Source organism: Talaromyces amestolkiae (assembly GCF_001896365.1).
Source record: "Talaromyces amestolkiae strain CIB chromosome Unknown scaffold19.1, whole genome shotgun sequence".
NCBI classification, from domain to species: domain Eukaryota; kingdom Fungi; phylum Ascomycota; class Eurotiomycetes; order Eurotiales; family Trichocomaceae; genus Talaromyces; species Talaromyces amestolkiae.
In genome coordinates this window covers 414,858-436,833 of record NW_024468055.1, presented here as the reverse complement: position 1 = coordinate 436,833, position 21,976 = coordinate 414,858, and the positions used below count along the sequence as shown (strand labels likewise).

The 21,976-nt window shown below is 46.3% G+C and overlaps 8 protein-coding genes across 8 annotated transcripts; 5 read left to right on the top strand and 3 right to left on the bottom strand.

The window, feature by feature from the left end:
* Positions 1–632: 632 nt before the first annotated feature.
* BHQ10_008469 (uncharacterized protein) lies at positions 633–2,819 on the top strand (the record flags this gene model as incomplete). The annotated part of the gene is made up of 3 exons (XM_040881277.1): positions 633–916; positions 973–1,358; positions 1,408–2,819. The coding sequence occupies 3 exons, from the start codon at positions 633–635 to the stop codon at positions 2,817–2,819; spliced, it is 2,082 nt and encodes a 693-aa protein (XP_040736971.1).
* A 240-nt stretch (positions 2,820–3,059) lies between these two features.
* Positions 3,060–5,702, top strand: BHQ10_008468 (uncharacterized protein; the record flags this gene model as incomplete). Its single annotated transcript, XM_040881276.1, has 5 exons — positions 3,060–3,081; positions 3,134–3,458; positions 4,698–4,783; positions 4,842–5,192; positions 5,266–5,702. 5 exons carry the CDS (start codon positions 3,060–3,062, stop codon positions 5,700–5,702), a joined length of 1,221 nt encoding a protein of 406 aa, XP_040736970.1.
* A 551-nt stretch (positions 5,703–6,253) lies between these two features.
* On the bottom strand, positions 6,254–8,419 carry BHQ10_008467 (uncharacterized protein; the record flags this gene model as incomplete). Its single annotated transcript, XM_040881275.1, has 1 exon — positions 6,254–8,419. One exon carries the CDS (start codon positions 8,417–8,419, stop codon positions 6,254–6,256), a length of 2,166 nt encoding a protein of 721 aa, XP_040736969.1.
* A 1,077-nt stretch (positions 8,420–9,496) lies between these two features.
* Positions 9,497–10,016, top strand: BHQ10_008466 (uncharacterized protein; the record flags this gene model as incomplete). The annotated part of the gene is made up of 4 exons (XM_040881274.1): positions 9,497–9,536; positions 9,593–9,739; positions 9,807–9,818; positions 9,880–10,016. The coding sequence occupies 4 exons, from the start codon at positions 9,497–9,499 to the stop codon at positions 10,014–10,016; spliced, it is 336 nt and encodes a 111-aa protein (XP_040736968.1).
* A 1,536-nt stretch (positions 10,017–11,552) lies between these two features.
* Positions 11,553–13,332, bottom strand: BHQ10_008465 (uncharacterized protein; the record flags this gene model as incomplete). The annotated part of the gene is made up of 6 exons (XM_040881273.1): positions 11,553–11,660; positions 11,716–11,855; positions 11,918–12,712; positions 12,763–12,910; positions 13,220–13,230; positions 13,308–13,332. 6 exons carry the CDS (start codon positions 13,330–13,332, stop codon positions 11,553–11,555), a joined length of 1,227 nt encoding a protein of 408 aa, XP_040736967.1.
* Positions 13,333–14,602: 1,270 nt separating this feature from the next.
* Positions 14,603–15,508, top strand: BHQ10_008464 (uncharacterized protein; the record flags this gene model as incomplete). Its single annotated transcript, XM_040881272.1, has 1 exon — positions 14,603–15,508. One exon carries the CDS (start codon positions 14,603–14,605, stop codon positions 15,506–15,508), a length of 906 nt encoding a protein of 301 aa, XP_040736966.1.
* A 240-nt stretch (positions 15,509–15,748) lies between these two features.
* BHQ10_008463 (uncharacterized protein) lies at positions 15,749–16,721 on the bottom strand (the record flags this gene model as incomplete). The annotated part of the gene is made up of 3 exons (XM_040881271.1): positions 15,749–16,306; positions 16,364–16,507; positions 16,563–16,721. 3 exons carry the CDS (start codon positions 16,719–16,721, stop codon positions 15,749–15,751), a joined length of 861 nt encoding a protein of 286 aa, XP_040736965.1.
* Positions 16,722–18,305: 1,584 nt separating this feature from the next.
* BHQ10_008462 (uncharacterized protein) lies at positions 18,306–19,190 on the top strand (the record flags this gene model as incomplete). Its single annotated transcript, XM_040881270.1, has 1 exon — positions 18,306–19,190. One exon carries the CDS (start codon positions 18,306–18,308, stop codon positions 19,188–19,190), a length of 885 nt encoding a protein of 294 aa, XP_040736964.1.
* Positions 19,191–21,976: the final 2,786 nt, after the last annotated feature.

Below are 21,976 nucleotides of genomic sequence, written 5' to 3'. Positions count from 1 at the left end.
TGACCATGATTTCATCTCGTACTCGTAGTTTTCTTCTTGTTTGGGCTAAGCTAGTATGGCTTTTGGTAGCGATCGTCGTATCCATCGGGATTGTGTGGCTTTCCTGGGATGCGGGGAATTTGCGGAGAAGACATGTACGTACGTATATGAAGCTGTGTTGTAGAATAGGCAGGTAAGGCGGTACGGCTAATTAGGTTTGACCGCGGTAGAAGTATCTCTGTGCAACATCTCATTACGGATCTCAATCGCCCTACGTAGGAGGTGGTGCTCATTCGAAGTAACGTAAGCACTTATATATCTTGCGCGCGAGTTGACGGTGTTTAAGGATGACTCCCATATTGTACTTCACGGTGGTGGGTCGCTCTCGTCGACAAAGTCAATAAAGCCATAGAAGAATCTCAAATGGGAGATCAATTTCTCTTGATTTCTATTTTAGATGAAGAGCATTGATTGACAAGCTGTGCTGACAAGAAAAGACGAAAGATGCAACGACGTCAACAAAGAAGTAGGACGGAGCTAGTCTACACACGGCTAGCGCCATAAATTGCGGAACGATAAAGCATCTCCGAAAAAGGAACCAACAACATGACTTCTCTATCTCTCCAACGTCGAGATTCTGATTCAACAGCATCATGGAGCAGGCAGCATCGCTCATGCTGCCTCTCCGGCCACCAAAAGCCAAGAGCAGCAAAAAGGACAACTTGCCCATCCGCATCGCTCAAATTAACGCTCAACGCGGCTCCTTTCGCAACATTACCGAGCAAAGTCTCCAGGAAGAGATAAAAGCGAAGAAGGAAAAAGGCGAGGAAGAAGACGAAAAGGAGGAACGAAATGAGGAAACTGCGAACGCAATCGATGCGACCGAGCGCCAGGAACTGTTGTACAAAAAGCGCGCGGAGATTATCCAATTCGCAGCGTGAGCTTCCCTCCCCGCTCTATCTCAAGACTCACACTAACTTTCGGACGCGTTAGTCAAGCCCATATGGAAACTCAATTTGCGCTGGATTTTATATCCCTCCTACTATCGAAACACGCCCCCCGCCAAGCAGAAACGAGTATTTCGCCGTACCTCAAACAAAATGTCCCGATGGGCTCGTTGAACATCGACGTGGTCAGAGCTCCCCAGAAATCGCAATCGGCGATACGCGACTCGCAGAATGTGGCTCSCGGATGGAAGATGGAAAGCTTTAGTGCGTCTGCGAATAGACTGCTCAAAGCTGCGGCGCGGCTGGAGAGCGAAGTTGCGGCGGAAACGAAATATTGGGATCAAGTTTTGGCGATCAAGGATCGAGGGTGGAAGGTGTGCAGGTTGCCGAGGGAGAGGCAGGTGCTTGGTGTACAATATGGATTTATGGAGGGTGAGTTCTCACCGAGACAAAAGAAATGTTTAAGAACTGACGAATATAGCTGCCCCAACCTTCCGTGATCGCGGTCTGGCCTCGTTGCGCCGTGCTGATGATGGAACACTTGTTCTGGACAAGGGTCTGGTACCCTCAAGAGCGAGAGCAGTTCGCGTACGAGTCAAGAAACAAGGCAAGGTAACAGGCAATTCAAGCTTGTCACAGTTTGTTGCTGCTGCTGTTGCCGATGATTCCGTTGAAAAGACTATTCTGCAGTCAAGAGATACGCTATTTGAAGAGGAGCTTTTCCATGAACTAACTCGAGAAGCACGTGTACTGGTCAGCTCGGGCGTAACGGCGCATAAAGATCTGATTGAGTTTGAATACGAAGCGGGCGAGCAAATCTTGCTGGATCTAGTGGATTTGGACGACCTCAAACTTGAGCAAGAAACAAATTCTACGGAGAACACCGGTATCAATAACACTGAAGCTGAGGCAATAGCCCACGCCCTTCGTATACTACTCTCATGCGCACATAGACAAAACCTACGACGGCGGAGTCAATTCCCGCCTCCACTCACCAACCAGAAACGACCAACACCACAATACCAAATCCTCCGCCCTATTCTCTCGTACATGCAACATGACGCACATGTACGCTCCTTGCAATCTTTTCTTCAAGACGTCTACCAAGTCCTCAACTCCGCCGGTCTCCCATCGAAATACACAACCTCGAAGTTCTCATCCCTGCAATTCAACCATTCTAAGATCGATCAATCCTCGACTGCAGTCGAGACATTACTTGGCCAGTTCATGGAGCCACTGGAATCACGATTCACCGGGTCTATGGCCAATCCTAGCAGCACATACAACATTCGAATCCATACCACTATGCCGGATACATCATCTCGCCAACTGGCTCTGGGGACCGATTATGAGTTGACTATCCGTCTGCCCAACTACCCATACACACAGCCGCCATCACGTATTGGCCTAAGACATGAAGTTGAGTTGTTACTGTTACGACTGTTTACCCTGGATCTGATCACATACATTTCATCAATATCTTCACAAAATGCGACTAAAGCGGCGGCAGCAGCGAAAGACCAACCCGCCTCCAAGAGTCTGCTAGTCTGGGAATCCCCGTTTCCGTACCACGGCGAAATTTCAGGCATGACTCAAGACGGCAAGCCGGTGAAGCAATTGGCTATCGATTTAAGCCGGGACAGTCTAAGTCTTTGCCTGAAAGTCCGCAGTCAAAATGGCAACACCGATCAACATCATGCAAACGACGATGGCATTGAAGATGATGCAGATTTCCCTCAATCAGAATTCGTGACTGGCTCTGGCGGATTGAAATATACCCGTCCACCGCAAAGACTGACAGGCGGAGAAATCTTACATATCTGGCGACGCGAGGATGCGAATAAACCATCCAAGACATTGGCAGAGGTTGTTGAAGAAATCTCCATCGTTTAGCCAGCAATCTATATCTGTTTTGCCGGGCATGTCATGTGATGATAGAACGTAGATATTGATACATAAATGACAAACGAGTGCCATTGCCTCATTGAGAATTACTTGTAATTGGCATTCTGTGTCGGGCGTAAGTATATCATGTGATTGCCCTTCTCATATCTCTTCAGCCGTTCTCTTCTTACCATCTGAAAAGTTCTTCTTACCTACATCTTACAACATAGGAGTGCACGTCTCATCAATATGGCCGGTTCCACAACCCAAGGTCCACTCACACCCATAAACCGTAACCATAGGCAAAGCTGACAATCTCATAGCCTCTACTGCCGCTACCAGAGGAGCCGCAGTCAAACGAACCCCCTCTTCGTCTACTTCAACACCTCCAACAGCTTCCAAGAAATCCAAAACAAGCTCGATTGCTTCCTCACGTGAAACCATCACGGCCATATCCTCCCCTTCGCTGCCTGTCACATTTAGCATGGGTTCCAACATCACCAAGGCCGAAGCAACCACTACCGCCAACAACACGCCGCGAGACACCCGCGGGACGACCCGCGCAACGCCCAACCAGACCGCGGACCTCATCAACGCATACAGCGAAATCAATAACTCTTTTTCCGCCTTAATGGAGAGACTAAAAAAGTAAATCATGAACGAAATGCGCAAGTTTCTACGTCTTCGCTGAGCAAGGAGAATCACATGTTTCTGGCTTCTGTGGAGGAAAGTCTGATCGATACAATGAGAGACAGACTCGCTAAACTTGCTGCTCGCTTCAGGTAGACCTCGGCAACGCGTCAGGAGCATATCGGTTGCTGAGAAGTTTGATACTTGGGACTTGGGATGGTTGTTGATTGGATACATCCTATGCTTTTCATGCTTCAGGCTGCTGCTCATGTACGTCGGCTATCACCGTCATATGGAATGAAACAGAAATCAGCTATAGTAATAAGGAACCCAAAGTATGATCGGACCAAAACAGGTCCTCCATGGAGCTTGAACGGACTTTTGAGAGGTGAGGAAAGTAGGCGGATCATGTGACAGCAAATGACGATATCAAACGAAAGATCATGTCCTCGCCCCTGCCTTCTTTCTACCCACTCCTTTCATTAGGTTGAAGAACATATTTCAATCACTTGCTTCGTCATGAAAAATCCCTAGCTTCTTCTACGCGTCATATTGCTTCAAAAGTTTATCATATCATCAAGAGGATCTTACTCATGCCCTGGAAAGGCTGGCAAAGATACCGTGAAAACCAGCGTCTTATCAACTACGAAAAGGCTGCCAGAGCAATGACGAGTTCTTTGAATGACAGTACGCTACAACGGCCCTTGAAGTGTCACCTATTGAAACTGACTCATTTTACTCAAGTTCAGGTTTGCTGTCTCTTAAGGAAGCTTTGACGGAAAAGGTGGCGATGATACTCCGGGAGCTGGCCCATCAAATCTAACGAGGTGAAGTGCATCGAGCGATCTTGGATTTTAGAAGTATGGTGGAGGTCTGATGTTAAGGGTTCGAGTTATGTTTCTATTTTCACCATATTCTACCAATAATGTTCTTCCCGTACAGTCGTTCAATACCAGTAATCGTCTCTTGAGTTCAGACACAAAATCTCATGTCATTTGCGATCAGGTCCCTCCAAAGAATCTAATACTACTGGCGTACTTATCAGGTCTAGCACGTGATCTCAAAGGAAACTGCTTTCTCGATTTCCTTTTGTGGAGTGGCGGCTTATCCTTCTTCTTTTTTCTTCTCTACTTCCCCTTCTTTCTTTCCATTTCTCAATTCGACCCTCGCCCGACCTTCGTCAAAGTTCTCATCAATCACTCATACCCTTAGAAATACTCATTTCAAAGTTTTACTTAACTACTGAGACGGTATCAGTCATTCATTTGTGATGGAGGATATGTGGGATGTGCCTTACATCTCGTATACAAAGGATATCGATGGTTTCCAGGAAGAGCCACAAGGTATAAGAATCAAGAAACTTTGTCATTTTCAAAGCAGTATAGCTGACCGAATGGACAGAAGCAGGAGCTATCGACAGTGAACCTATTGAACTAGGTATCATATATCTGTCGGACAGTTCATCTGCAGAGTCGGTCGATGAGGAAATGATAGACAATGAGTCTCGCGGGTCAGAGGCTCAGGGAAGCTTGATTCAGGCGGCTCAGACACCTCCCCCACAAGGCACCACCCTGTATCAAACTAGTATGAGTGGTTCTCCGTCGAATGAAACAGAAGAAGTAGAAGTGAACAGCCTCGGTGGCATGCAAATCGAGACACGACCAGTGGCGGCCGCGAAGCAAAATCTATCTACAGAGACCGATACCAGTGTTGTTCAGTTTGAAATGAAAGGAAGTTCGAGTCGAGTCAACGGTACGCTAATGAGATAATTCTAACAGAGACCACATGGAATTACAGTCTCGGGGCTGACTCACTTGTTCCCTAGACTCCGAGCCCAAATCAGCATCACCTAACAACAAGGCACGCGTACCAGATATTCCCTATGACGAAGATCTACCACTAGAGGCAAAACATCTTCCGCGCATCAAGTTCGAGAAAGCCTATACGTATGCCATTCGCGATTGGGAACCCCGAATCAAGAGTGCCAAATGGAGACTCAAAAGAAAAGCTCGACCTTTCACCGAGCTTGAAGACACTTGGGAAAAGTACCTGGAATATGCAAAATGCGTTCTGCGTGGTAGATCCTGGAATCAAAATATGTACTTGGAACAACAAACGCTTGCCATGGTGACTTTTGCAAAGCACATAACTCCTCGAGTGCGACTTATCTACGCCAGAACCTTTTATGGCTCTGAAAGGGATGTTTTCTTCGACGCATTGGATAAAGAGATTCTGTCTTGGAACGGTTCGCCTAAGAAATGACCGTTTACGTGTGGCTCTGAAACCTTGAGGAGGTATTTTGTGGTGCTAGGGATCAGTGTAATGTCCGGTTTTTGGGGTCTTGTCTTGAGCGGACTAAACGGGCTACGATAGACGAAGTTATCAAATGCGAATGAATGCAACAATGAGGGTTGCCGGAGTGGCGGAGAATGTAAGATACAATTGATGGGAGCCTTTAGGGCCGACTGCTTTTCCCATACCAGACACAGCTACAAGTTGGCTGCGACAAATACATCAGAAGAACCTTCGGCCGTCAATTAGAGGGACTACGCTGATTATGATGGAGAAGGCAGATCGACCAGATTACTAGTCATTGCTGGGGACCTTTGTGACTTTACGCTTATGCATCTCACAGGATTTTCCGAATCAATTACTTCTATGAAACTCATCATGTTGTCAATACTCTAATATATCCTTCTTCAAAGAAAATGCAAATCATTAATATTTCTCACAATTACCATATCCACATTGTCATCTCTAATAGCTCATTCAAAAATTGCCATGTATCATCACAAAGATATCGACAGATTGAATTAATACCATCTCATATCCCGTGAGTCGTGTTGATTTCCAGGGTACGCCGGGTACTTCGCCTTTGGTCGTAACCGTGTGCCTCCAAACCCAAGTGCAATCTGCCTGATCTTGTCATCCGGCGCAGAAACATCCCTGACCACGCCCGGAAGCTGGTCCAAAGCTCCTATCTCGCCAAGGCTTTTCCCAACTTGCATGGGAAGATCCTTTTGACCTATAGCTGCACCCATGCGCAACATGACGAAGGAATCCAGTCGGACTGTCCAGCTTTTACTGAGACCCGCATACGCAGCGAATGCAAGCAGTGGAATCAAATAAAGCGCCATCAAGACGGAAACCACAATGATACCAGCGAGGGATATGGAAGGCATCATGACTGTTTCGAAGTTATCCTTCGAAACTTCATTTAGATAAACATATTGATCTTCGTTTGTCTGGAGCAAGGCTTGAACTGCATAAAAGGAAGCTAGAGTCAAGGCCCCAGGGAGGGTGGTGTTGTGGCCCTCCACAATGAAAAATCTCAGCCACTCGTAAAGTCTTATTCCTGTACCATAGCCGACATACGCTGTTTCAGCGAGACTGACTAATGGGAAATTTTCGTATATGTTGACGATTTCATCCAAGTAATATACCCACCCTGTGTCATTGTGGTTGGTAAAATCGGGGAAGAGCAGTTGTTGATTGTCAAACCATGAACCCGGTCCGAAGAGAGCTACCGCAACAGTTCCCAGGGGCCCAAGAAGGTCAGTGCTATCAATTAGTTCATTTCCAAGCTCATCTACAGCAGAACGCTTGTAAATTGTATCGTAGATTGTAGCACTAGCGGCCATAGCAGGATCTGCGGCATCTATGCATCCAGCAGAAGTCTCACAGGTAACGTTTGGATTTTCGATAATCGGTCCGGGAACTCCCTTATTCCACAGATTTGGAAGTTCGAACCATCCAGCCGTAGTAGTCATTGTGATCTTGTATGTATTATTCAGGATCCCATTACCATCGAGGAGGGCCAAGTAGGAGGTGTTGATATGTATAAAAAGTGTCTCTGTAATCTCCTGGCGCGCGTTGGACGCACTCCACGGAGAGCCCGTCATATTTGCTGGCATGCACACCTGTATTTGCGCTGGATCTATAGGTTCATCATACGGATCTCTATCGCCGGAGGATTCCGTATAATTGAGGGAGGTGTAAAAGTAGTCGGGTGTCGAGGAACAATTCGAAGGGAACTCATCCACCGGTATCAATTCACTCGATGTCGATGAGTTGTATCGCGGCGCAATGCTTCTATAGGTGCCTGTGTTGTAGTTGTTTGGTAATTCCGTGAACCAGCTATTTCGTGAATCATAGTCCTGTATCGTACTGAAACTTCCCCAAAGCTGTGCTTGTTTGCCGGCTAAATATCCCGCTTCAAGCTGTTTTTGCAGAGCCCTGATTGCCCATCCTTTCTTGTAATGACCAGTTATCTGTCCAGCAAGGGGGCTTATCCGGAGTACATCGTGAGATGTAATACTCACGGGGTTGACTGGCTTTTCCTCAGCATGGAGGAATAACCATTGAATTGGATATGTGATCGCACCAATGCTGTAAATGAAGATCGCCAGATACAAGAAACCACTACCAAATCGCTTTGACAGTGGCGCTATCAGGCACAATGGATTCATCCATTCGCGATCAGCCAGCGCCATGACCTGGCGCAAGCTGAGGCTGTGCTCATTCCGCTGATTCTGTACATAAATGGCCACGGCGCAAGCACAAACTGCTGATATGATTGGGATGGTGGCCACGCTCGCAACAGACTGCAAAACGCGAGCGGCGTAGTATTGTCGGGTTCGCAGATCTTTGTTGAACGTCAATGGAGGCTCACGAGCGATGATACAGATCATCGCCCATGACCACACCACTATGACTACATAGATGGCTGTTGGGATCCAGATGAAAAAGTTGGCTCGCAAGACTGTGGTAATGGCAGGATCTCGTCGCTGATAGGATGGAGGGACGTCCTGTGTGTTATGTCTTTCCTCATAGCTAGGCACTTCTTCGTGTTGGTGTGTGTCTTGTTCTGGTTGGGATTCTGGCACTCTGTGATCCTCATGCATAGAGCTCACAGGGCTCACGAGGCTTGCTGGCCTGTTGGAGAGGGACTCCAGGGGAAATTCTTGCCTAGACTCCATTGGTCAGAAAGTGACATCCAGTGGTTCGGAATGATGTGACGAAGACATCTAATGCGTGTGTGAAGTAAACGAATGTGTATACCAAAAAGGAGCAGAGATGGAAGTTGAGGAAACATATTACTTTAAAGGAAACTTACTGCTATACGACATTGTGTTAAGCTGCGGGGATATCTCAGCATTCTAGTAATCGAGATGACTCTGCCAAGACTGCATAAATACGCGATGTGGTAGCGTGCACTCAGTGCAGCTTGTTCGTGTTGGGTTGGTCTGTAGAGAACAGCCTCAGTGGACGCCACGGATGAACGGTAAGTGCCGGACTGCTTGGCGCCAGGTATATCGTGTCTTGGCAAGCGGCAAGACAGTTAGTTCCATTTTCGGCTAATATATTTGACCCTGTGTATTGGGGCCGCAAGGCAGTGTCCAGGGTTAAGGCGTTTTTTCTTTACCATATCCACGAGGTGTTTTCTACGGCTCTGAAAGGGACGTTTTCTTCGACGCACTGGATGGAGAGATTCTTTCTTGGAGCGGATTGCCCAAGAAATGACCATTTACATGAGGATCTGAGACCTTGAGAAGGTATGTTGTGGTGCTAGGGATCAGTGTAATGTTTGGCTTTCGGGCTCTTGTTAATTCGTTACCATTTCTCGTTTTCTGTCTTCAGAGCATCGTTAAGCATCGTTCTCGTGTTCTTTTACATCTATAGAGATTTTTCGTGGTAGTGAAGGCTAACATAGTCTCTGCCTTCTTCAAAAGGAGATATTATTGCAGTTGGGATAACTTTGTAACATTCGAGATTACTCTGAATTGTAAATAGACAGGTGCATAGTGTAATTGCAAACGAGTCACTGAATCAACTTTCATTTTTGGTGTTTCCACTTCGAAGCTCGCCATCTCTCTTTCTTTCTCCTTGACGTCTTCGTCTACTCTTCCGTCCACTATCTTTCTTACATCCCCAAAATCGACCCTCTCAGTCTGATTACATCTGATACCTCATCTCAATTTGCTATCAGAAAAATTTCAACATAAAAAGTTGCGCTTTTCTAGGATAGATCATTTCTGGAATGTCTCAATCGTCCCATGAAGGACAAGGATGGTGCTGTCCAAGAGTATTCTCCAGGTACAAATTCAATCATAATTGCCATCCCTAAAATTACGAGACTCATACGAAATCAGGAGCAGATATGTGCAATGTTCTGCCTGCAGCAGCTCAGTCAGGATCTTCGTCTGCAAAACTCATCGATCAGGCAGTAGCAAATGTCAACACTCGTCTTTCACAGCAGCCAAATCCAGATACCACAGCTAGCCACGGAGACCACAAAAGTAAGCTCATATCTTGAAGCAATGGACATCGACGACGATCCTTGGCCTTACGCTCACACATCCTCAGGACAGGCTAACGGTATGTTCAACTCCCGATAACTTCAGGTGATAATGTCTGAGCTGACGATATTTACAGTTAGTGCCCGAAATGGCATTGTCAATGGGTCACAAACGAACTGCATCGGCTGTGGAAGACCCGAGCCTTTCATGTCAAGTCGTCACCAAGATGATTAAATCCGCAAGCAAGATACAGAAGGACGAGGGAGACGAAGAATGAATACTTACTTGGAGTACATACAAGATGGGGGAGGAGAACTGTTGAGGAAGACATAGGATTTTGAGTCAAATGTATCGACTCGCAGAAATTGGTCTCACTTTCACATCCATCCTTTATTAGCTTCATTGTCTGTCTACAACTGGAAGTACTGTGATTTAAATTGTTAATACGATAGGAGAAAACATTATGATAGTGGCATAAAAAGCAATACCGGATTTCACATCTATCACTAGGTATGTCCAAGTATTTTGAACAGCATACATAGAATGCAGCGTGATTTTAGAAGATATCACTGACCACTCATGGCTGCTGGACGTATAGATCAAGACTAACAAAAAAAATTGTAAACAGACGACAGCTTATCGGGATTATTTTTGATTTTTTGTTTCCCTCTTCACCTTCCTCACCTTCGTCTTCTATCCTCTCCGCACCCCTCATGTTCTTCACCTTTACATCTCCCACCTTTGTCCAATCAAGTCCCCAATTAAAGCGCCATCTTCAGGTGATATCAGAGTACTCGAGAAAACCGTCGTGCTTTCTACTGCGATGGATGATCTATGGGACTTTAATATCGTGTCCTTGCCAGACGACTCGAGTCAACAGCCACGGGCAGCAGATTTCCAAGCTCCTGAGAGTCGATCCTCCTGTTCAAAGACTGCCATCAGTGCCGCTGCAAAAGTGAAGGAGACAAAGTGGTCAGACAAGTGTCCAGCAACCCAAGCCCTCGACTATTGAGTCTGCAAGTTCATCTCCCGACGCTACACACGACACCACGAAGCAGTCTTCTAACCTTTGTGGAATTTTGAGAGAGCGCAATGGTATGTACACTGTTCACAATCAAGGAAGAGTGATACGAATGTACGGGAAACTAATCTCTAGGTGCAGGAATCATGCCAAAATCATCCCGCAAGAGAGCTCGATTCAGTCTTGAACCTCAACTACCAGCTCCCGCCAAGCGAATCAAGAAGGACGACAAAGCCAAATCTGCTGGAATCGGAATGAAAATATCTAACGGGCGTCTAGAAAATGTCTGCAACAGAATCAAATCACAAATTGCATCGATCAAAGTAGAACTTGCACAACAACCCCGTCCATTGACTGAATACATGAGCATGCGGGAGGGATGGATAAGCTTTTTGGAAGAAACTCTTGGTATAGCCAGAATGAGTAAGATGACTGCGATGGAGTGGAAAGCTGTGAGATACGCTATCACTATTCGTTTTCTGGAGACTTTGAGTTTGGAGATGCTGGATGCGACACTTTGGTCAAACGAAGATATGGAGATACTACGAAAGGCTTTCATGCACAAGAAGAGAACTGAGATATCGTGAAAGCTTGGAGGAAAGCAATGACTTGATTTCGAAGACATCGTACGTTTGAGATGAGCGGAAAGGTCGTTGGCGTTGAAAGAAGAATAGGCCCATGGGTCGAGTAGATCAAGCAATACCAGAATCCCTTATCATTCATTCCACTACTTCCGATTAACCAATTATGTACCACACAGCTCCATTGATCAACAAATACAGCGTTGCTCGTCTATTTCTTCCCCTTCGAATAATCACCTTCCAAGTCGAACATCTCATCCAGCAATTGAACTGTCTCGGCGGGATTCGCGATCCAAGCTGTTGTGCATGCCGTTCTCGCCTGTAACCATTAGTCGCCTCTTCTAACTCACAGAGCCAAGAGACAGGAGAGCTACCTTGAAGTCATTAGCTCCAGCTGACAAAAACTGATCTCCCACATGCAGCGTCATGGACCGATCAATGCCACCAAAATATCGCTGACAGGCCCTAACACCCCATGATTTGTCGCCGATGTCGATGAAGACGTCATTCCCGCCTACAATTACCTACCATCAGTATCTAATCATACGTTGCAAAAAACGGAAAACTGAGAAATACCGTTAAATGCACAAAAAGGCAACTTCTTGCCCACTTCGCTTCTCTCGACCATATTCTGCACCACGAGAACAGTCTCTTCCAACTGTTCGCGGTGCATCTTGTGTCCCTTGGTAGGGTATATTCCCACGGCTCGTTCTTTTCTCAGAACCATTGCCGGTAGACTGAGATTGCTGACACACTCTCGTAGCGACGCTTCCGCAACATCAAGCAATTCATCGATATTCTTATCATCCCACGCGTGCATCTCATCAAGCATCCACTCGGATCTCGGCACGTACGTCAACAAATGCGGCGCCGACTGATCATACCGAAATAAAAAATTCGACTCTCCACCCATCACAATCAACCCACTCTTCTGCTCCTCCGTCAACGATTCATTGCCTTTAACCGCATCCAGCAACCCCTTGAGCCTCAAATAATAATGCGACGGCTCAGTATACCCCGCCGCCGTTACAATCCCAATCTTCTTCCCTTGACCTAGAAGTTGTATCAATCGCGGCAAAACAGGATTATCGTCCGCCAGGCAGCAACCATCTTCATAGAGGGTAACATCACCATCGAACGTAAGCAGACGGATTGCGCTACTGCGTACTAGACCCATCAATTGAGCCGTGTTGAGGGTAAGACGCACGTCATTGAACGACGGCGCGACGAAGCGGCGGCGACTAATATGTCGTCGCTGGTCTTGATAAATGAATGCATCTTCCAGTAAAAGAGGGGTGAAGAACTGTCCGACTGCGGGCACGAGGAGTTTTAGTTTGGATTTGCCGGGGAGGTTGTCGTTTTCGTGGTGTACTAGATGATTTAGCACGTATTAATATCAGGCTGGGGTGATAGAGGCGCACTGTGGTCGTTGATTAACAGCTCGACATCACGCATAATCTCGGCATAGCGCTTCTGCGTGGCCGTGGCCACGGCAGCTAATTTGACGCTCTCCTCATGAAAGACAACTGTGGGTTGAGAGTGCAGCACAAACGGGACAGCCAGCAGGCCCTAGAACCGTCCATTTAGTATGTTTTTTCAGGCAGAAGAGTTTTGCTTCTGCATGATGCTATCGCGAACATCTCAGGCAGCGAGATATAATCGAGTTGGATAGGACAGCCGTACCTTGATCCACTCGATCTATAGCCCAGAAAGCTCGATTTTAGTAATCAGTCAGTGACATTGAGAATGACGAAATTTACCAATTGATCCCTACGATGGGTCTAGATTGTTCGATTTATGTCAGTATATCAGTGCCTGACTCAGAAATGGAGTTTGGTAGCGCAATTGCGGGGTGAGTAAACAATGATATGTACGAACCTTGAGAGCATCTAGTTAAGTCAGAGTTAGCAAAACATAGACAAAAAATAGGCATCAATTTAATGAGCCAATGAAGTGATGCACTAACATTCGACGCGATACCTGGTAGTCATGTTGCTGCTACTAATGTACGTAGGAATGGTGTGGTGGTGTTTGGGGATGATAAGATGAAAGCTTGTCTCAAAGAGGACTAAGGCCGCGCGCTAGCCTGATGATGCCTGGGCGCCCGGTTTGTTAGGTGTCGAGCCTCGGAGTTGGCAAGATGCCTGATTCACTCCGATGATCATTTGATCTCTTTCTTTTTTGCATTTCAGCACTGTGTTTCAACATCGGACAAAGAACTTTGTTTTCTGTCACTTAAAACACCATAGTAATGCTTCATAAGCAAAGCATTGACTTGATTATTATAAATCAGCCGAGTCAGGGTTAGGCCATAGTTGACTCTCAACTCCGAACTCCATTTTTACTCAAACAAGCAAAAGGTGCTTGAACTCCGCACTCACCGTTGACAATCTGCAAAACTCTAACTACATTAAGAAATACGAACGTTCAGATTCAGATTGCTCGGCCTCTTCTTCCAGTTTAGCCCTATGACTCATCTGAATATACAGCCTCAGGTATAATTTCCCGCTGCGTCTAAGCCAATTAAATCTATGCAAGTTATATGACTCTACTCAACTCATCGTATCGTAGGATCCTTTTTCTTTTTGACTTTTACCCTTCTGCATCATGTACATGCAAAGCAAGCATTTTTATGCGTCAACGTGAGTCAAATCTTGTCGCCTAGGCTAGAATATGCAGGAATTTAAGTTATGATCTTGAATGCGCTCCACGTAGTCGTCTCTAAGCCTCAAAGCCAATTCTTCCTTTGATGCATGCAGCTCAATTGGTCAATGCATAGTGACTATGACTCCATGTCGAATTATTTTCTGACCTCAAGTTTCAATTGAAGCTTTAAAGAATAGGACCTAATTGGCTAGTGGTGTATTATTCAGCCCTCGGAGTTCCGCCGTGCCAGGATGAGGTCCGATACATTTCCGCATTTGGGAATGATGTCGGAGTCGAGAAAGGCATAGCTATGAACTTTTTTTCAGGCAACAAGGTATTTGTGATGATGATCCTAGGAAAGGATTTGTAATGGCGGTGATGATGAAGTGTTTTTGCAGTGGTATAAAGTGAGGCTGTTTCCTCGTCTTTGTGCTACATCAGTTCAATTCAATTGCCTATTAAAGGATAAAGCCCTAAGCCGATTCATTCTGAATGGATAGCTCACTCACATTCATACTCGGAAGTGTACAATCTTCGAAACATCCTACGCTCTCAAACACTCAAGGCTGTGTGCGCCGAGACCAATATCAGCACCACACAACCTCGCCTTTAACAATGGAGTCCTCAACCTTCAATTCAAATCCAAATCTCCATCGGACCACCACATCAAACACCACAGAAACGGATATAGACTCCACCTCCCTCTACTCCGAACACGCCGCTCTCCTTTTCCCTTCCAAAGATGGCACACAACCCGGTTTCGCACCCGAACAATCATTATCACGCGGCCTACAAATCCCATCAAAAACTTCTCGGCTCACCTCCGGCTTCGAATATCCCTCCGTCCTAGGGTCTAACTACAACATCACAAAAGAAGAATGGGAGACATTCACGCATGAAATTACAGAAAGCGCAAAACTATCGTCATCGCAATGGTCGACCGTTATTGGGGCTGGGCTGGGTGTTATGGCCGTGGGTGGCATGATGCTGGGATTTTTCGGGGCAATTCCAGCTGTCATGGTCGCGAGAAGGAGAAGGGCGACGCAGGAGAGTAAGAATTTGGCCCGAGCAATGGGGTATCCACCACAAGCTACAGAAGACAGAAAACAGGCCGAGGAAGAGGAGATAGGAGAGAAGGAAACAGCTCTATCACTCAAAATCAGTGAATGGAATGAGAAATTCTTTCAACCGCGCGGAATCATGATTCGGATTGATATGCCTTATGACATTTCTGCCGTCGAGGATGGGATTGATGTAACCACCACTGGCACCACTACAACAAGCGGCGGAAAGAAGAAATCATCACTCAGATTCCCGTCCCCAGTATCATCGCGGCAGGGCTCAGTATCCTCCTCAGCGTCGATAGCAGATGACAAATCCGAGCGCGCAAAGAAGCGGTACGAGGCAAGCCAAAGATGCAGAATTGTGATAATTCCGATAAATCAACGGCCGGATTCGCTTATTAGTCAGGCGACTACTTTGGCGGGAGAGAGTCCATATATACCTGCTGTTTATGAGTGATTTGTAAGACTTCTTTTTTCAGGACTGCTTAATGTTTCGGGATAAAACTGGTTGTTAGCGTTCGTTGTTTTGGAGGAGACCGCCGAGGTCTAATGTTATAAGGGATCAAAATTGTCATGCATGTTGTCTCCTATCTATATACTTACTGCATTTTTACGAACCGTAGTGCACCAAATTGATATACATTTCATATTTCTCTATATATACATCCATTTCTCGCTCTCACTAAAAAAGACAGTATTATAACTTCGCCCTCAACCCCGGCGCGAAACTAGTTCCCCCTAATTCACCACCAATGCTCTCTACAATCCGATCCACAATCTCAATCAACCAAACACTCCCTTCGTCCGACGCCAACCACTCTCCTCCCTGAATCTCAGCGTCTGACTCCGCACTCCCGTCCTCAAACGCTTTCCGTAGCCCAAACACATGCGAAATCACCTGCGGCCCAACACCAGTCTGCGCACGAAGACATGCTATAGCCACAATAGACGTCAACACTCTCCCCACAGTAGCTGGTACTACGCCTTCTGTCGGAGAGGTTGGGTCAGCAAATAGATTCCCATATTCACTCTCAATAATATGCACTGGTAAATCAGGATGCGACAGCGCTAATTTCTGTTGAAGCTTAGACTCAAACGGATAGTAGATTGACTTCCATAAAGAGTGGCCCCGGTTCAAAATGTCCGGGATGACTTCTGGCGTTAGGTTACGCCGTGGCTGTGTGGCAAGGGCATCTTTGATGTCGTTGGGAAGACCCGCGCGGAATTCGCCGAGGCAATTTATTGTTCGTGGAATCTTCTCATGTCAGTATCAAAATGATAGGTAAGTAGATGAAGGGGGAGGAGGGCTTACACCGTTAAATCCAATACATTTTAGTCCAATCTCCCGAATCAATTCTGCGAGATAGACGCTCTCTTCTTTGGATTTGGATTCCGAGACTAGTTCGTGTAATCGGACCAGTGACTCGGGTGAGTTCATTGTCATTGTTGCTGCAGACTGCAATCTCGTCAATCAAAATTACTTTCTACTTCGCAAAAGAAGAAATACATACAGCAGCGCTAAACCAAGCTTTCAAACCAACATTCTTTGGCCCGGCTTCTTTCGCTATACTCGCATATACAGACGCTATCTGCGCCGGAGCTGGGATTGTGCCTGGTCGCGCATTGGGCGCGTTGATCAGGGCTTTGAGGGCTGGCGACAATTTGGACATTTTTCTTAGCCTTTTATATTTCATGTAAGATGTCCGTGGGTACAGTTTATTGAGATAAAGAGAGAAAAAAGAAAATGCGATGTTCTTAGGCTGGGTTGGTATTTACGTACTGACGAATATCCTCGGCTTGATGGATAATTACGCGGGCGGTGAATGACTCGGGAGTATTTCTGAGGCCGAGATTCTGGCAGAAAAAGAAGCCCTAAGCCCTAACCCTACTACGATGTTGGCATGATTTACCACGCTCAACTTGGATATAGCGCGTGAATCTGTTTGACACGAAATCCGGGTCATTTACAAGTTTTTCTCATTCCCATTTGGGAGTGCTGATGTCGATAGAATATTTTTCTCGTTTTCCTTTGAGAACGCCTATATCCATAGACGGTTTTCGCTGCGTTTTGTTACTGCGTCCAGCCGGGGGCCGGGCCTTAGCGCAAGTGTCACCATGATCCATCTGTTCCTGGTCGTCTGAATTTTATGCCGTCGCAAAGATCTTCAGCAGTCAGTTACTGCGGAGTCAGTGAAACATTCAAGAGGTTCATGGCGATTGTTTACATAAAAGTTAAATTGTGCGCTCAGAAATATTACCATGCCAAATCCAACGTTATGATTCCTTTGAACCTTATATACGTTGTCCTGGACCGGACCGTTAAGTCGCGTCCATATGGCGTCTAGTGACAACATGTAAACATGAGGAAACTACTCTTAACGGGGAGGATGGGGCGGGGAGCCTAGAATTACTATTACCTGCCAAATCCAAACTTCATGATACCGTTTTACCTCGGATGAATATGTTATGGTATCCGGGTAGACTCTACCACGGGATGATGTCTTCGGATTTTTCATCTTCGTATTAGTTGATTGCAGTGTGTTGATCACAAGATCTCCTGAGTTCAGTGGTTTTACTGAAGTCAGCCATGTGGCCTCATTATGTATAGGTCTTATTGCCTATGTTTTGCCAGCAATTATGTGCACTCTGGAAGCACTCCACAGGCCCCGTAGATTGCAGGTACCAAGGAAAAATGCGTTCCTGGCGGCCAGAATATGAGCATAGGTCATGACTAATGACAGCCTCAATCTTTGATAAGACGGGAGATCTTCAATCAAACTTAAACAGTCTTCGAGCGATCCTGCGATGTGGGCCATTTAGTGAAGTGAACAAGGAAATAGGAGATTACGGTATTCAATTTTTCCGAAATCCCGAAAATTCCGAAACCTTTCGGTCAAACTCGACGATCAGAAAGAACACTACCATGAACAAGAAAAGGCGCCATTTAAAAGATTTTTGGGAGCTATTGCCCTAAGTGTCTGAAATGCTTTTTCCCGAAGTCTCGGTGAATGTCCGTGGCACGGAAAACTAGATCCGGTATGCCTGCTCACTTCACTATCTCAGCGTGATCAAGGACTCGGCTCTGATACGAGACCTCTAAGCTAGACTTTATATTTGTAAGCCAAAATACATATATAAGGAGGTCCAACACAGAACTGGAGTGTGCTAAGTATTGTCCATCAAAGTCCTTGGTCTTGTCAACGCTACGTGCAAACTTGTTATCTTGAGTCCTACGTTTTGCTTGTATTTTGACAATGTTGCTTTCCTCGCTATTTCTTATTCCCTTGGTAGCATTTGGCATGTGTGCGAGTGCACTGCCTACAATCACCCAGCCACTTGCGAACTACAAATGGCCAACCCAATTCGTACGAAGCGGCGAGGCAAACATCCAAGTCCTCGTTCAAGGCGCAGGACCGGCTGTTGTGATCCTACCTTCCTACGGGCGAGACGGCGGGGATGACTACAATTACTTTACTGATTCCCTGGTCGATGCAGGGTACCTTGTGCTGCGTCCGCAGCCACGCGGTACCTTCGAGTCTACAGGCCCAATGACAAACGTTACTCTGGAAGATCTCGCAGCAGATGTTGCAGCCGTAATTGATACAGTGGGTGGTGGGCAAGCCATTGTGATCGGCCACGCCTTCGGCACGTTTCTCGCCAAAGTCAGCTCGGTTCTATACCCGGAGAAAATTCCCGCGATTGTTGTGGCAGCTCCAGGCGGCATCAACTTGCCGACAGATATCGCGGGAATGCCTTTTATCGCCGGAAACACCTCTTTGCCTCTTTCCGACCGACTCCTGGCTCTTGAAACGGCATTCTTTGCACCGAACCATGACGCGCATAGTTGGTTGGAAGGTTGGTATCCTGACGTTCTTGCTATGGAACGGGCGGCTGTGGAGGCATACGGGAGCTTGGCCTCACACTGGGGTGGTGCTGATACCGCACAGGTTCTAGAGGTGATTCCTGCAGACGACCCTTTTCAGCCAAAGTCGGAATGGAATGTCACAGTAGATTTATACCCGACCCGGGCTACCTCGAAAATCATCAATGATGCCTCTCATGCACTGTTCCCTGAACAGGGAAATGCTGTTGTGGAAGCCATCCTGCCTTGGTTGAATCTTCAGAGCTCTAAGCTTTGAGCTTGTAGGATATCTGTGACAATATGATCTTAGGGGGCCGGAAATTGATAGTTAAGAGACACTTTTGTTATGGGTAGGCAGAGACAAAAGGAGAAGAATAGGGGAGGGGAGAAACCCCGACTGTGACATTTTGATCTGGAGGCTCCTGGAAAGGACTAATTAATATAATTTATTGTATGTCTTACACTATGTGACGATGGTTATAGTAGAGGATATCTTCACTTGTGATTGAGGTTATATTCTACTCCTTAAATGGTGTTACGTAACTACCTAGGTACGTGCGGGAGGTGGCACTGGAGTGAGGAACGAATTTCCCCTCAACATGACACGAAAAGCCAATCTATATAATTAGATAGTAATAGAATCTAGACATCTGCATACTATTCTTCGGGCAGCCCAGGTGTCTCGTAGAGACTCATTGCAGGACTATATTAGCGTAGGCCATTGTTCGGCGGTAAAGCAGTTGGAGATGAAATTCCGGAGAAGAGTAGGTTGGCCATGGGGTTATAGAGAGCAAATTCATGAGATTTCACGTAAGAGATATCAAATGGGATACTTTTGCTAGGACATTGTCGTCGTTACAAATTCCCCCTCTTGAAACTCACTCAGCATTTGCTGCACGCATTGCATCATCTTATACTGATACACTTGCTCTTTGATGATGAGAGGATTTCCAGCATTCGTAGACTTTTCCATGTAGGCCCCCTCGTCAAGCACTGGGCGTCCATTCATTAGAAAGTGAATCGCTAGCCGATATAGAGATATGCTATCTGAAATAAGGATACTTCCTGCCTCTGCTTCATGACCATTGTGGAATTGTCCTCTAAACTGCTTCCACATGATAAACCACGTTTGCAACCCTCTATCTAGGGCAGAAATATCTACGGGCAATATTGACGTCTGGGCTTCCAGCAATAGCGAATGCATTGCCAAGATCAGCAGGTTCAAGCCAAACGTTGTTACGTTTGATTCTGAGGTGACCTGACCAATCATTAACCCCTTCACAGAGGATAGGAAACAACTGGACGGATCCTGTGCCGGGAGTTCGGCCCACAGAGATGCAGAGCACGAATTCCAACTCAAGTTGTCACAAGGAAAAGATGCCCTTGTCTCCGTTGGCGATAGAAGGGGCTTGCTGCCACAGAGCATTGATTGGTAGCAGTCCACTGCGTAAACACCCCAAAGCACTCTCTTTTCTGACTCCTTTCGAATCCATGCTGTCCATGATCGGGAATTTCGTGCCGCTTTAGAGCACTCCCCGTGAATTTTGAGGAACCCCGCGTGCCGTATCGTTGTGACAAGGAGTGGATGCAATAGTCGCGACGCCGCCCGCTCAGCGACTCCTCCGTTTGCGATGACAGCGAATTGTAAAAGGACTAGCGCTTGTATCTCTTCAAAGCTCGGTGACTGGCCATCGGAAAGGAGACAGGCTTTGGCAAGGATTGTGGGAAGGGATCCATAAATAAGCCTGGCGTCTGATGTGGATGAGGGGTGACTGCCAAAGCCGGCGCCGATGAAACATATCGCTCGAACAAGCACTGGCGGTGATGAGGCCAGGCAGAATGTTGGAACATGCAATAGAGGGAGAAAGGGGTGAAAGTGAGAAAAGAAAAGCCTTGCGTATGTCTCCAATCGAGACACTGGGATGGTTTCTGATTGTTCTAGTTCCAGAGAATACTCGGCCGGAAGCCGGAAATTGTCAGGGCAAAGGTATCCTTCATAGCTTGCTTTATCGGGGGCAGCCTGTAAGTCGATACTCATTTGCGGCGGACAGTGGCCACCGAGTAATGATCTTAGATCTTCTGGGTTCCATGTCCAAGAGTCCATATCAACAAAGTTTTCGATGTCAGCTAGCTGAGTTAGGAAGTCGGGTTCATTGAATAATGATGTGCCCGAGAATGGGAGCTCAACAGGTCTTTCTTTCAACGGCTGTAGGTCGGGACTCTGATACAGCATATATTCACTGTCTGCTCGTGGCGAATCTGGCGATTGGATGGCGTTGCTCTTCCTGGAAGTTCGTGTCCGCTTCTTTCGCCCTGCCCTGGTACACGGCAAGCCTTTTTGGAGACATCGCGAACAATGGGATCCTGTTCTATCAAGATCACATCGGACCTTGGAAGCGGCACAAGCGACACAGCTCTTATTCATTTTCCAGTGTTAAGATACGTAGATGGACGGAAATAGCGACATCGGGGGTTGTGAAAGGGAAGACGAGGAAAATACCGTAAATGCGCGAATTTCCGTAGCCCCGCATTTCAGCCCGGCGAAGCTTTGAATTGGTGGCATTAGCTTATCTCAGCATACGTGGTTATTGATGAGCGCCAACGTATGAGCGCTAGCGTATGTGCTCACTGATGAGTGTTAGTGAGCAAGGCAGTTTATAACTTATAAGCTAGTCAACTAACTAATTAATAAGCTGTTGTATAAAGTTATATATAATAAAATTAAAGAATAGGGTGTATCTTGTATTCACAACAACAGCATACTAGTTATTTCGTAAAACTAGAACGATTGTAGCTTAATAAAAAGCCTCATGAAATCTCTATAACTCCCGTGAAGTATAATTTTGATTATAGTTATTATGTTTATATGCGCTGAGCTTGATGAGATAAGCATTGGCATACTTATTTCTACCGTTTCTTTTCATAGGGTACTACTAGCGCCATTTCGGGCAAATTAGGTTCGATTAGAGTCTTCTCGTGGTGCAAGTTGTAGAAAGTCCCGAAATCCCGGTCCCGAAGGAGGATGTCGACTGGTATATAAGGTCAACCGTTTACCACGAAGAT